Source organism: Elephas maximus, chromosome 10 (genome assembly GCF_024166365.1).
Source record: "Elephas maximus indicus isolate mEleMax1 chromosome 10, mEleMax1 primary haplotype, whole genome shotgun sequence".
Taxonomy (NCBI): domain Eukaryota; kingdom Metazoa; phylum Chordata; class Mammalia; order Proboscidea; family Elephantidae; genus Elephas; species Elephas maximus.
The window spans coordinates 29,300,260-29,312,961 of record NC_064828.1 but is presented as its reverse complement, the minus strand read 5'-3'; the positions used below and the strand labels follow the sequence as shown (position 1 = coordinate 29,312,961).

Sequence of the window (12,702 nt, the reverse complement as noted above, 5' to 3'; positions counted from 1 at the left end):
CCTTGGCTCTAGGGGAAGATTCTTGTCTCCTTTAGTTTCTGTAGGCCCTGCATTCCTCGGTTCCTTGGTGATCTTCACGTGGCATCTATCTTGCCCCATGTGTGTTTCCTTGCCTCTGTGTCTATGCAGTTCTTTGTAACTCAAAATTCATTAGGTTTAGGATACATCCTACACTGTTAAGGCCCCATTAATATCACAAAGGAAAACCTACTCCCCAGTGGGATCACATCCATAGGTACAGTGGATTCTACTATGGAGTTCATTGTGTTCCCAAAAAATCTGTATTGTAAATCCTAACCTCTATTCCTGTGGTTATAATCCCATTTGGGAATGTGTTGTCTTTGCTATGTTAATGAGGCAGGATTAGTGTAGGGTGTGTCTTAAGTCAATCTTTTTTGAGATATAAAAAAGATTAAACAAGCAAGTGAAAGAAGCAGAGGTAGGGAAAGAGAGATGCCAAGCCACATGAAGATCTCCCAGGAACAGAAGCTCAAAGAGAGGAGGACCTTCCTTCAGAGCCAACAGAGAGAAAGCCTTCATCTAGAGCCAGTACCCTGAAGTTGGACTTCTAGCCTGCTGAACTGTGGTGAAAATAGATTTCTGTTTTTTAAATCCACCCACTTGTAGTATTTCTGTAATAGCAGTATTAGATAACTAAGACAGAATTTGCTACTGAGAAGTGAGGGTGCTGTTCTAAAAATTCCTACAATGTGGAAATGGTTTTAGAATTGAGTAATGGCTAGAGACTGGAAAAGTTTTAAGGTGCCTAAGAGTAAAAGCCTAGATTGCCTTGAAGACACCGTAGGTATAATTATGGATGGCAAAGGCAATTCTGATGAGAGCTCAGAAGGAAGTGAGGTGAGCTATAAAGTGCCTATCATCTTAGAGAATACATATGGGACAAGCAATAGAATGTTGCTAAAAATGTGGACATTAAATGTGCTTCTGGTAAGGATTTAAAGGAAAATAATGAACATGTGATTAAACAGTGGAGGAAGGGCAATGTTTTTTATGCAGTGGCAAAGAATTTCTCTGAATTGTGTTCAAATGTTTGGTAGAAGGTAGAACTTGTAAGTGATGAACTTGAGTGTCTGGCTGAGGAGATCTCTAAGCAAGATCGTAAAGGGGCCATGTGGTTTCTCCTTGCCACTTACAGCAAAACACAAGAGGAAAGAAACAGACTTAAAAATGAACTGTGCAAAATGAACGCAAAACTTAAAGATTTAAAAAATTTGTGATACAAACCAGTATCTTAGAATTTTCACCAAGGGCAGTGGCTACATAATCTTTTGTTAAAGAGATTAAGCCTGTGACTGATGGCTTTAACCAACTACTACAGCAGAAAGCCCATCAGCTTAGACTGAAGGGGACAGAGAAAGAACAAAAGGGGAGAACGCTGTCTGCCTCTTGGAATTCTACAGGCAGGAAACAGGCCAAAGGAGCTACATCTGGTGTCCTCCAAGGAAGGAAAAGAACCATTCCTGGAGCAGCTCAGAGATCAGAACAACTGTTGGAAGGAACAGCCTCTAGGGTCTCAAAGAATGAGGCAATGACCTCTGAGATGTCAAAGGGTAGAGCCACAGCCTACTATGTTTCAAATAATCAGGTCTTCACCAACTCGGTTCCAGAGTGTGGGGCTACCATTCAGTTTGACAAAGAGGATGGAGCCACTGCCCAAAGCTGAGAAAGCAGAGCTGCCACGCCCAAGGGACAGAAGAATAATGTCTGCTGGAACCAAGGGGTTGAGGTTGCCACTCAGATGGACTCGGAGAATGGAGACACCAAAGCCAAGAGAGCAGATTTGCCATCCCAGTGGGCCTGGAAGGGGAAGCTGAAGCCCAGTGCTGGGGAGCCTCTACCCAGAATCCAGAGGGCATGGTCAACACCCAGAGTCTGGAGGGCAAGGTCATTGCCTAGATTGTCTCAGAGAATGTAGGATTATTTCCAAGTCTTGAGAGCTAATGTACATTGTTCCACTGGGTTTTGGATTTGCTTGTTGTCCATTATCCCTTCTTTCCCTCCAATTTCTCTTATTTGTAATGGAAATATATACCTTGTACCTGTTCCACCACTGCATTTTGGAAGAAGATAGCCTGTATTCCAGATTTCACAGGTTCACAGATGAAGAAGAATTTTGCCCCAGGATGGACTATGCCTACAGTCTCACCCATAATTGATTTAGATGATCTAGAAGATGAGATTTTGGATTTTGAGTTGACTTAAGACTTTTGGGATGATGTGATAGGCTGAATATGTTTTCGTTGTGGCAAGGACATTAATCTTGGGGAGCCAAAAAGCTGAACGTTATGGATTAAGTTGTGTCTCCCAAAAACAGTTTGATAAATCCTAACCTCTGTGCCTGCGGTAGGAACACCCTGGTGACACAGTGGTTAAGCCCTAGGCTATTAACCAAAAGGTCAGCGATTCGAACCCACCAGCCACTCTGCAAGAGAAAGATGTGGTAGTCTGCTTGCATAAAGATTACAGCCTTGGAAACCATATGGGGCAGTTGTACTCTGTCCTATAAGGTCACTATGAGTTGGAAGGGACTTAAAAACAGCTTTTTTTTTTTTTTTTTTAATGCCTGTGGTTATAATTCCATTTGGGAATGAGTTATCTTTGTTATGTTAATGAGACTGGATTATTGTAGGGTGTGTCTTAAGTAAATCTCTCCTCAGATACAAAAGACATTAAACCAGTAAGCAAAAGAAGCAGAGATGAGGCAAGAGAAATGCCAAGCCACATGAAAATCTCCCAAAAGCAGAAGCTCAAGGACACAAGAACCTTCCTCCAGAGTCAACAGAGAGAGAAAGCCTTTCCCTAGAACAGACCCCAGAATTCGGGCTTCAAGCTCTGCTAAACTGTGAGAAAATAAATTTTGTTAAAACCATCCACTTGTATTTCTGTTATAGTAGCACTAGATAACTAAGACCGAATTCAACACATATTTTGGGGAACACAATTTAATTCATAATAACATCTCTGATGGGAAAATAAAACATTACAGGATGAGCAGAGTGATGAATAAAGCGCTGAGGGATGACTCATTCTCTTGCTTTCCACTATGCTGCCTCTTATCATTAGAATTCAGAATTTAAAAAAAAAAAATATTGTAGGAATTTTAAAATGTTGTTGTTGTTAGATGCCATAGAGGCTGTTCTCTCATAACAACACCATCACAACAGAACAAAACACTGCCTGGTCTTGTGCCATCCTCACAATCCTTACTATGTTTGAGCCCATTGTTGCAGCCACTGTGTCATTGCATCTCATTGAGGGTCTTCTTCTTTGTCACTGACTTTCTAATTTACCAGTGATAAAGGGTTAACCTAACCACAGAAGGCCATAACCACAAAAGGCCAACTTGTTTGTCAGAATCTGAAAAGCTTAAAACAATAGGAAAATACTTCAAAGGAGTGGGACACAGTGCTTTAACCAGTTCAGGGGCACTGGACATGCATACCAAAACTAAATAATGATTTACGCCAGGAAGCAAGTTAAAGATCTACTCAATATCATATGTAGCCCACAGAATAAATATAAATAACTATCATAGAGACCAAATTGTTAGAAAAGATCACCCAGTCATGATCTTCTTTTTCTTTACTTTAACCATTAAGGCTCACCATCTACCACTTGGTGGCCATACCCAGGACTACTTGCCTCCTGCTGCTGTTTCTGGAGCCTGGCATAGATCAGCGGCAGCTGTGTAGCTACCACCACCTTGCCCGGTGGCTTCAGAAGGAGTACTACTTGGATTTGCCCCAAAGGAGTGCCGACTGGGAGGCTTTCTGGGAGCAACTTCGGAGAAGGCTAAGGAAGGCTGTACAAGAGAGGAGGATTAGGGGACTATAAAAGAGAGATTCAGCCATATGGGAATAACTCCCAACAGGTCCCTGGATTACCGTCACATCAGGGGGGCAGGCTCACAGACCCATCTGTAGGCAATGCTTAGCTCAAGCCTAACTGTCCACTAAAAATAATACAAATAAACCAAATCCCAATGGGATAATACATTTAAAAGCACTTGGAAGCAAAGAAGGTATCAAAAAGAAAAAACAAAAATAGCTCTAATACCTGCTAGTCCCCTCACAACACAGGCACTGTCTAGGAAAGAACACATCTGCGTTTTTCAAAATGAATTTGTTCTGCCTTTTTTGAAAGCAATGTATTTACTCGGACTTGCTAGGTGTTCAACTTTATTCTGGAAGAAAGGTCCAAGAATCAATAAGCTATGAGTTAATGCTTGGAATTTGGATTGAGACCAAATTTCAAATTCACAAATTGTCCAACAATTTCAGAGAACTTTCCTAACTCATGACATCCTTGTGATAACAGTGTTATGTAGGTGGGAGCAATAATTTGATCCCATGTTACACATTGAGAATCTAAGCATATAAAGGTTAAGTAATGTACCATGCTCACATGGCTGGTATATCACAAAGTTCAAATCTAGACCCACTTCCTCTGAGCCACGATCCAGTACTCTCTGCTTTCTACTCTGTCTTCTAGTCATCCTAACCAAGGACAAATTATCACATTACAAACTTAAAATAGGCAAACTTGTGGCAAATGTCTTACAAATACACATGCACATAATCTACCTTCAAGAACTGTTTCTAGAGAGGAGCCCTAAAAGTATAGTGGATAAGAGGTCCTCTGCTAACCAAAAGGTCAGCAGTTTGAACCCACCAGCCACTCCTTGGAAACCTTACGGGGCAGCTCTACTCTGTCTTATAGAGTCACTGTGAGTCGGAATCGACTTGTTGGCAACGGGTTTGTTTTTCTGGTTTCTAAAGAAAAATCACAAATTCCAATACATTTACATAAAATGTTTCAAATGCCCCCAAATAGACAAATGATTAAATAAGAAAGAGTACATTCATAAGAATGGAATATCATGAAGCCATGAACAATCATGCTTCAAGGAATACTTAGTGCTATGGAAAGAGATTCATGATATAAACAGAACAAAAACATTTACAAACTCTGTGTACTATGATACCAATTTTGAAAAAAGAATTCCATATGTATGTATCTAATATATAAAATATGTACAGAGAGAAGACTAGAAATGTAAACTAGAAATGAACTTAAAAATGGGATTATAGATTATTTCAATTTCTTCTTATACTTTTATGTACTATTCACTTTTTTCTAAGATAGACATATTTATTTTATAATAACAAAATAAAATAAATGCTTTTTCAAAAATAATTTAACTAATATTTTGAGGCAAAATAATTTAGCTACTTTAAATAGTTCTCAGCTTTGTGGTGACACAGCAGCAATGGGAGCTTATGAGAAAGCAAGGGTGCTAAAATCTGAAAAGGAAAAGAGTTGAAAAGCCCCTAAACAAGCTGTACCTTCTTCAGAGATCATCCGTGCAGAACCATCCATACCCAACTAAAGAGTCACTCAAATTTGACCTTAGAAAGTAGAAGCTTTCCACATTCATCTTTTCTGGGTAAAGGACCAATTTCTTCAATTAATAGAGGTGGGCTCTTTGTAGTCCCATGGCATAACTCCAGACCTTGCTGACCAAGCCACAGTTCAACATTTCCTTTCCTTTGTCCTGATGTCAACTAGTAGACCTTGGAAAATGCTATTCATTTTTACTTATTTTAATGACAACCTCAATTTCTCTTTAACCTCAATATTTTCCCTAACATTCTTTTATGTCACTGAGGTTGCCCAGCTAGGTTTTCATTTTCTCTTGACACTTCTTGGATGTGTATCATGGAGTTTCAGAGTTGAAAGAAATTTGTATCTGATGCTTGCATCCCTTCTACCACTTCCCCAGCCTCTGTTTGATCAAATCCGTGATAGAAAGTAGCCTCCTTCCAAGGTTTACTCATTCCATCACTACAGATTTCTCTGATAAAAAGTTATTCTCTATATTGAGCTAACATGTGTCTTCCTATAACTTTTACCCACTGCTCCTAACTTTGTACTTTGAGGTTTAAATGGAACAAATTCAATTCCTCCATTAAGTGATCATTTGTTCCAATTGAATCTCCTGTTTTCCAACTTAAATATCCCATTCCTTCTATATTTTAAGTCCCCTTTAAGTTGCTCTCCCCCAAATTCATTGCCTTTTGCCCACTTACTCATTAAATTATGAAAACTAGAACATCTGTAGGGCTGTATATCTCACCCATGTAGAATTAAACAGGATCATATTCCAGTTTAAATCATTGCTTCTGTTTATACCATCTAAAATCACATTACTGGGAAGGGCAATCATACTGCTGATTTAAATGTTTAATTTACTTTTCTCTCACTGAAGTGCAATTGAGGGTACAAATTCACAAAACAAGTAGGACTATATCTTCGGGTGAAGTACTAGCATAACAATAGGTGCTGATTCAAATATCCCAACATTACCACAGCACACTTGTGGCTGCTACATGTGTAGAGTTGTGGATAGAAGGAAATAAATGGGGTAAGCCTCTGAAGGATTTTGTAAATTATTTGCAAAAACTAACCTCTGTCTTTATGTGATTTGGCTTTGTAGAACCCCTTGCCTTTACATTTTCTTTCCTAAATCAAATCATCTTTTTTGTGGGAAAACATAACTGTATTGCCATAAAAATATGGATGGATATTTGTTATCCAAGGCTTAATGCCTGCTTATTTTTCAGGTTAACCCAGGCCTCATCATCTTTGCCTTTTCCCCTAGAGGCTGAAGCAATTTTGATCTCAGTTGAAGAACTACTTTCAGAGATCTGGCCAAAATATCTCACTGCTATCCCTAAATGAAGCCATTGGGAGACACTGGGTAATCCAGGAGGGTCAAAAACAAACCTTGGCACAATTATTAAAAAGTGCTCAGGGGAACTGAAGACTAGCAGTAAGAACAGCATGCTCTGATTCACCACCCCTCCAAGAAGGGCTGCCAAGGAAACAGTAGCTAGCGTTCAGAAGATGTCTGCTATATCCTCTCCTTTGGAGACATGAATGTCATAGGTCCTTCCCAGATCAGGAAAGACTTCAGTGCCCTTTATATCAGCATGCTACCACACTTTCAGCCTATTTAAGCAACATAGTCACCGCTTGGGCTTCAAACCATTCCCACATTTGTTGAGGTTACCTTCAAACACTACCCTCCTTTAGATGCCTCTTAAGAAGCGTGAATGTGAGCGCCACTGTCCTTGACTCTGCTGCACACTTTCCACTGCTGACATGGGAGGCCAAGGAGACAGAGGCTGACTTGCATACTCCAGGAGACAGCAGCCTACATTTGGAAGTCTACCCCTACCAAACTCTAGAATTTTCACACAAGAGCTTCAGGTAAGGTGCAGCTCAGACATCTTGTGAACTCTTTTTCCCTTTCCTCTAACCCTGAATTTTATTTTTTTCCATATGAAAATGTAAATTGGAATAACTTCTTCATAATGACAGTTGGTTGCATTCTCAACTATAGAGCATAGCCTCCAGCATCACTTATATATGCTTTATTTATAAACATATGAGTTAAAATATTTAATAAAAATTAAAATACTTACAGGGAGATGTTAATGGAACCACAAAATCACATGGTCAGGAATAAATTTTGGAATGACAATGTTATTCTATGCCTTATTACTTAGCTATTCAGGTCACACATACCAAATTTCCTGGTTCTAAGTATCTAGGGAAAAGTAAGAGAAAAAAATTTTTCAATTAAAGTACAGTGGCTAAAAGATTAGAGAGACCCATAAAATAAAATGAGACCAATGGGGCACACCAGCCCTTGAGCAAAGACTAGAAGGCAGGAGGGGACAGGAAAGCTGGTCATAGGGAACCCAGGGTTGAGAAGGGAGAGTGTTGACATGTCCTGGGGTTGTTAACCAATGTCTTAAAACAATATGTGTGCTAACTGTTTAATGAGAAACTAGTATGCTCTGTAAACTGTCATCTAAGGTACAATAAAAAAATAAATAAATAAAACAATGGGGAAAATAAAAGTACAGCGGGTAACCTCAGAGGAAAAAAAACTCAGTCACAGGCCACAAACATATTTTCTTTGAGAGAGATAAATCTAAAAAAGCTCCTTTACCTACCTATGCAATAAAAGCAAAAAAATTATAAAAACTCATTTCAATAAAATATAGTCATTAAAGATATGGACAAATAGATGTGAAAAGAGACCTGGAGAAAAGAGAGCAAAGAAGAATACAATTAACACACACGGAAATGGAGAGGGATTGCTTATGGATCACAGACAATGAGAAAGCACAGTGGACAAAGTGTCAGAAAGGGAGAAGTGAGTCAGAGGGAGAGGAGTCTCTCTCTTGAGTTGTCTTGCTGTGCTCCCATCGTGGATATCTTGCTATTCACTTGAACAGAAGCCACGTTCCCCAAACAAATAAAATCCTTGTTGCCTTGCTTTTATTTTTAACAAACTAGAGATTCCAATCTTTGCATCTTTTTAAAAATTTTTTGTCCTGAATACAAACAATTTTTTTAATTGGTAACTACAAGGGCTTATTCATTTTTGGAGACAGCAAATATTTACTGAGCACCTATAATATACCAGACACTGTCCTCGATTCTGGGAGCAAAACAAAGTCCTCATCTTATGCTTAGGTGGGTAAGACAGAAAATACATAGTAAGTATATAATGCAATGACAGGTAATGAGAAGTGCTTTGAAAAAAAATGATGTAAGATTAGGGATGGAGTTTCAACAGGACCATTAAATTACAGACAACAGTTGAGGAAGGCCTCTCTGAGTCTCTGAGCTTTACCAGAACTCTGAGTAAAGTAACAAACTAAGACACATGAATATGGAGAGAGGAGGTGGAAGCATTCCAGGCCTTGATATGGCCCACACTTGACATGGCCAAGTATCACAGCATGGCAGGAGTGGGGTAAGTAAGATGAAGAGTGGTAGAAAACAAGGGCACGGAGGAAGGCCATATTTAAAACTCAATCAATCTGAGTTTTATTTCAAGTATATTTCAAAGGCTGAGAGCAAAGGCTTGACATGCTCTGATTTCTTTTTTTTTTTTTTTTAATATCAGTCTAGCTGCTATGTGGGTGTTAATCCCTAAACATATGAAAATACAAGCAGGTCCAGGGGAGAATTTCACACAGGAATGGTTAGTTGATGGGGATGGTGAAAACTGTTCAGATTCTGAGTATGCTTTGCATATGAGGTCTAGAGGATTTATTGATGGTTTGGATAAGGGATACTAAGAGAAAAGGAAAGGATGTGGCCAAAGTTGTGGCCTGAACAACCGAGTAAATGGAGATCTCATTCTTTGAGATGGAGAAGAAGTAGGAAGTCACAAGTTTGGGGTGAGAAAAGCCAAAAGCTCAGTCTTGAGCAAGTTTATGTTTAACTTGCCTGTTAAAATATCAAACGTAAGAAGTCAGGTAGAAAATTCCAGGATAGAGAGGTGACATCAAGGCTAGGACATCTCAAAACCAAGACAGGACCTGTTGCCGTCAAGTTGATTTTGAGTCACGGTTACCCTAGAGGACAGAGTAGAGCTGCCCAATAGGGTTCCAAAGAGTGGCTGGTGGATTGGAACTGCTGACCTTTTGGTTAGCACTAGAGCTCTTAATCCTGCACCATCAGGGCTCTCGTGTGGATGATGTTACAGTCAAGGGCCTAAATGACAGGTCACTCACAGAGAGTACAGCTGGAAAAGAGAAAAGATCCAAGGAGTGTGTTCTGGAAAAACATTTATAGGATGGGTCAACCAGAAAGAACTCTAGCATAGGAGCCTCAGATAATGTGCATAAAGAATAATGAGAACAAAGACAAGGCACAGACCTTCACCTAATGTAATTCAAATTTGAGTGCTTTCAATGATACAGTGCTGTGATTATTTTTGCTCTATGTGGCAAAATGTATATCAAATACCATTGTGAGGAACTTTCCTGGCACCTGATAAATTCCAACTGAGGACTGAAGCCTGTACACGCTAAACCAAAACTCAAACCAAATCCATTGCCTTCAAATCGATTCCAACTCATAGCAACCCTGTAGGACAGAGTAGAACTGCCTTGTAGGGTTTCCAAGGCTGTACATCTTTAGGGAAGCAGACTGCCACATCTTTCTCCCATGGAGCAGCTGTTGGGTTCTAACTGCTGACCTTCTGGTTAGCAGCCAAGCACCTTAACCACAGCACCACCAGGACTGCACACTGTACTTAGGGTATATTTCAGTTAAAAGAGGATCATGTTAGTTTGTATTCTGTACCTCATTCATTCATGCCAGCTTTATTATAAAATGTTTATTGAAAGTAATACTACATGAACTTACTCCTGTTCAGCAGCGAATTTTTAACCACAAAGGGGCCATTGTGCCTATGACCTTAAACTCTGACAGAAAATAAAAAAGCATAGTGCTGAATTTCTTTCACCGATGTCTATAAAAAGAAGAGAAACACAAGTGTATAAACCAGGCTTGCTGTAGGCAATCACAAATTAAAGGTCATTTTCCTTATCTCTGTTTTAACTTTGCCAATTTTATATGGAGAGGAACCTCATCTAAAACTATGCATGTGTTATTATTAAAGAGTACAATAGTGAAAAAGTAAGCAAATATAATTGCTTTGAGGCTCTAAGTTCTTGCAATATTGCCTTCTCTATATTTACTCAGGGCTTCCACTGCACAAATTATTTAAACTTCTCTATGTCCTCATATACATTTTGCTCAGGTTGATTTTTCTGAACTAGATTGCAAGCCTCCAAATGGCAAGAGAACATCTGTCTTGTTTTATGCAGTGCTGGGGACCCTGAACAAAGGAAGATATTTAAAGGGAAGTGATGGCAATGATGGACATAATAAGGAGGTTGTAGTAAGTGCCCACAGGTCTCTGGGTGACACAAAAAGTTTGTGCTAGACTATAAACCTAAAAGATAGTGGTTCAATCCCACCCAGCTGCACAGTGGGAGAAAGTCCTCATGATCTGCTCCCATGAAGATAACAGCCAAGAAAATCCTGTGGAGCAGTTCTACTCTAACACATTGACAACAGGTCATGAGTATCCACACCCACATGTTCCTCATGTCCTCCGAATATCACACTGGGACAAAAAATACTGAAAATCTTCAAATGATCTAAAACTATGCAACTAATTGAGTTTTAAGAATTTCAGAGAACATGTTAACGAGAAAAGTTCTGTAGTCATTTGAAAAGTATCAATATCTTGTCATTGCAGTTTTGGAGGAGAAACATGAAAAACCCAGGAGGGAATAATCACTCTGGCCCTGTGAGTGAATTCATTCTTCTTGGATTCCCTTGTACTTCAGAAATCCAGATCTTCCTCTTCACACTCTTCTCTGTGACCTACGTCCTGACACTGATTGGAAATCTGTGCATTATATGTGCTGTGAGGTGGGACCACCATCTCCACACCCCCATGTACATCCTGCTGGCCAATTTCTCCTTCCTGGAGATCTGGTATGTCACCTCCACGGTCCCCAATATGCTAGCCAACTTTCTCACTGAGACCAAAACCATCTCTTTCTCTGGTTGCTTCCTGCAGTTCTACTTCTTCTTTTCCATGGGCACCACTGAGACCTTCTTCTTGTCCATCATGGCCTTTGACAGGTACCTTGCTATCTGCAGGCCCCTGCACTACCCCTCCATCATGACAGTCCGATGCTGCATCAGAATGGGAGCCTGTTGCTGGGTGTGTGGCTTCACCTGTTTCCTCCTCCCAGTTTATCTTATCTCTCAGCTCCCTTTTTGTGGCCCCAATACTATTGATCACTTTCTGTGTGACCCAGGACCCCTTATGAAGCTGTCCTGTGTGCCAGCTCCTGCCACTGAGGTCACCTGTGCCATCTTTAACTCTGTCCTCATTTTCTCCGCCTTCCTCTTCATTAGCAGTTCCTACACCCTGGTAATCAGAGCAGTGCTGAGGGTCCCCTCAGCAGAAGGCCGGCGTAAGGCCTTCTCCACATGTGGCTCCCACCTGGCCGTGGTGTCCCTGTTTTATGGCTCCATCATGGTGATGTATGTGAGCCCAACAGCAGGCAATGCAGCTGGGATCCAGAAAATTGTAACTTTGTTTTATTCTGTGCTGACTCCACTTTTCAACCCCTTGATCTACAGTCTGCGGAATAAGGAGATGAAGGAGGCACTGAGGAAACTATTTAGGACTTTGAGATTTGCTCAAAGACAGTCTCTCAAGACCTCGAATTCAAAATTTATGTGTGTGTAGGACATACAGTGGTATAAAAACATAGAAGGCCTTAAGTAAACTTGGGAGACAAATGTCTGTTTCTACACTTTCCAGAATCTTCTTAGGAATGAATTTAAATGAAGCAAATAGCATATGAGATCTTAAAAGGATTTACATAAAACATTTTTACTAGGCTTTAGTGTATTAATATTCTATCCCTTTGGGTATTGCACAGAAACAGGAAAATGCCAGACATTCTCAGGCATATCCAAGATAAAACCATATATAACGCAGATGTCAACAGGTTCATTTGTATCTTTTGCTGATTAGATAAACTCCCATTTTCCCAGTCAGTAGAAGTCTAGAGTTTCCAATACTATCCTTCTACACTCATACACATAAAATACACACACCGCAAAGATATAACTGTTCGGTTCTCTCTTCCCAGTCCTCAATCTACCTGCTTTCTTTTTTTGGTCACATCAGTCCAGATGTGAGATCCACTCTCTTCAATATTTTATCCAAAACAGTTCTCCCTTAAAGCTTTGTGTGGGCATATTAGCCTGACAACAGAT

At 39.9% G+C, this 12,702-nt stretch overlaps 1 protein-coding gene across 1 annotated transcript; it reads left to right on the top strand.

Annotated features, from left to right (window-relative positions):
- The first annotated feature begins 11,344 nt into the window (after positions 1-11,344).
- LOC126083590 (olfactory receptor 11H6-like) lies at positions 11,345-12,166 on the top strand. The gene has a single exon (XM_049897468.1). The coding sequence runs from the start codon at positions 11,360-11,362 to the stop codon at positions 12,164-12,166; it is 807 nt and encodes a 268-aa protein (XP_049753425.1). The 5' UTR covers positions 11,345-11,359.
- Positions 12,167-12,702: the final 536 nt, after the last annotated feature.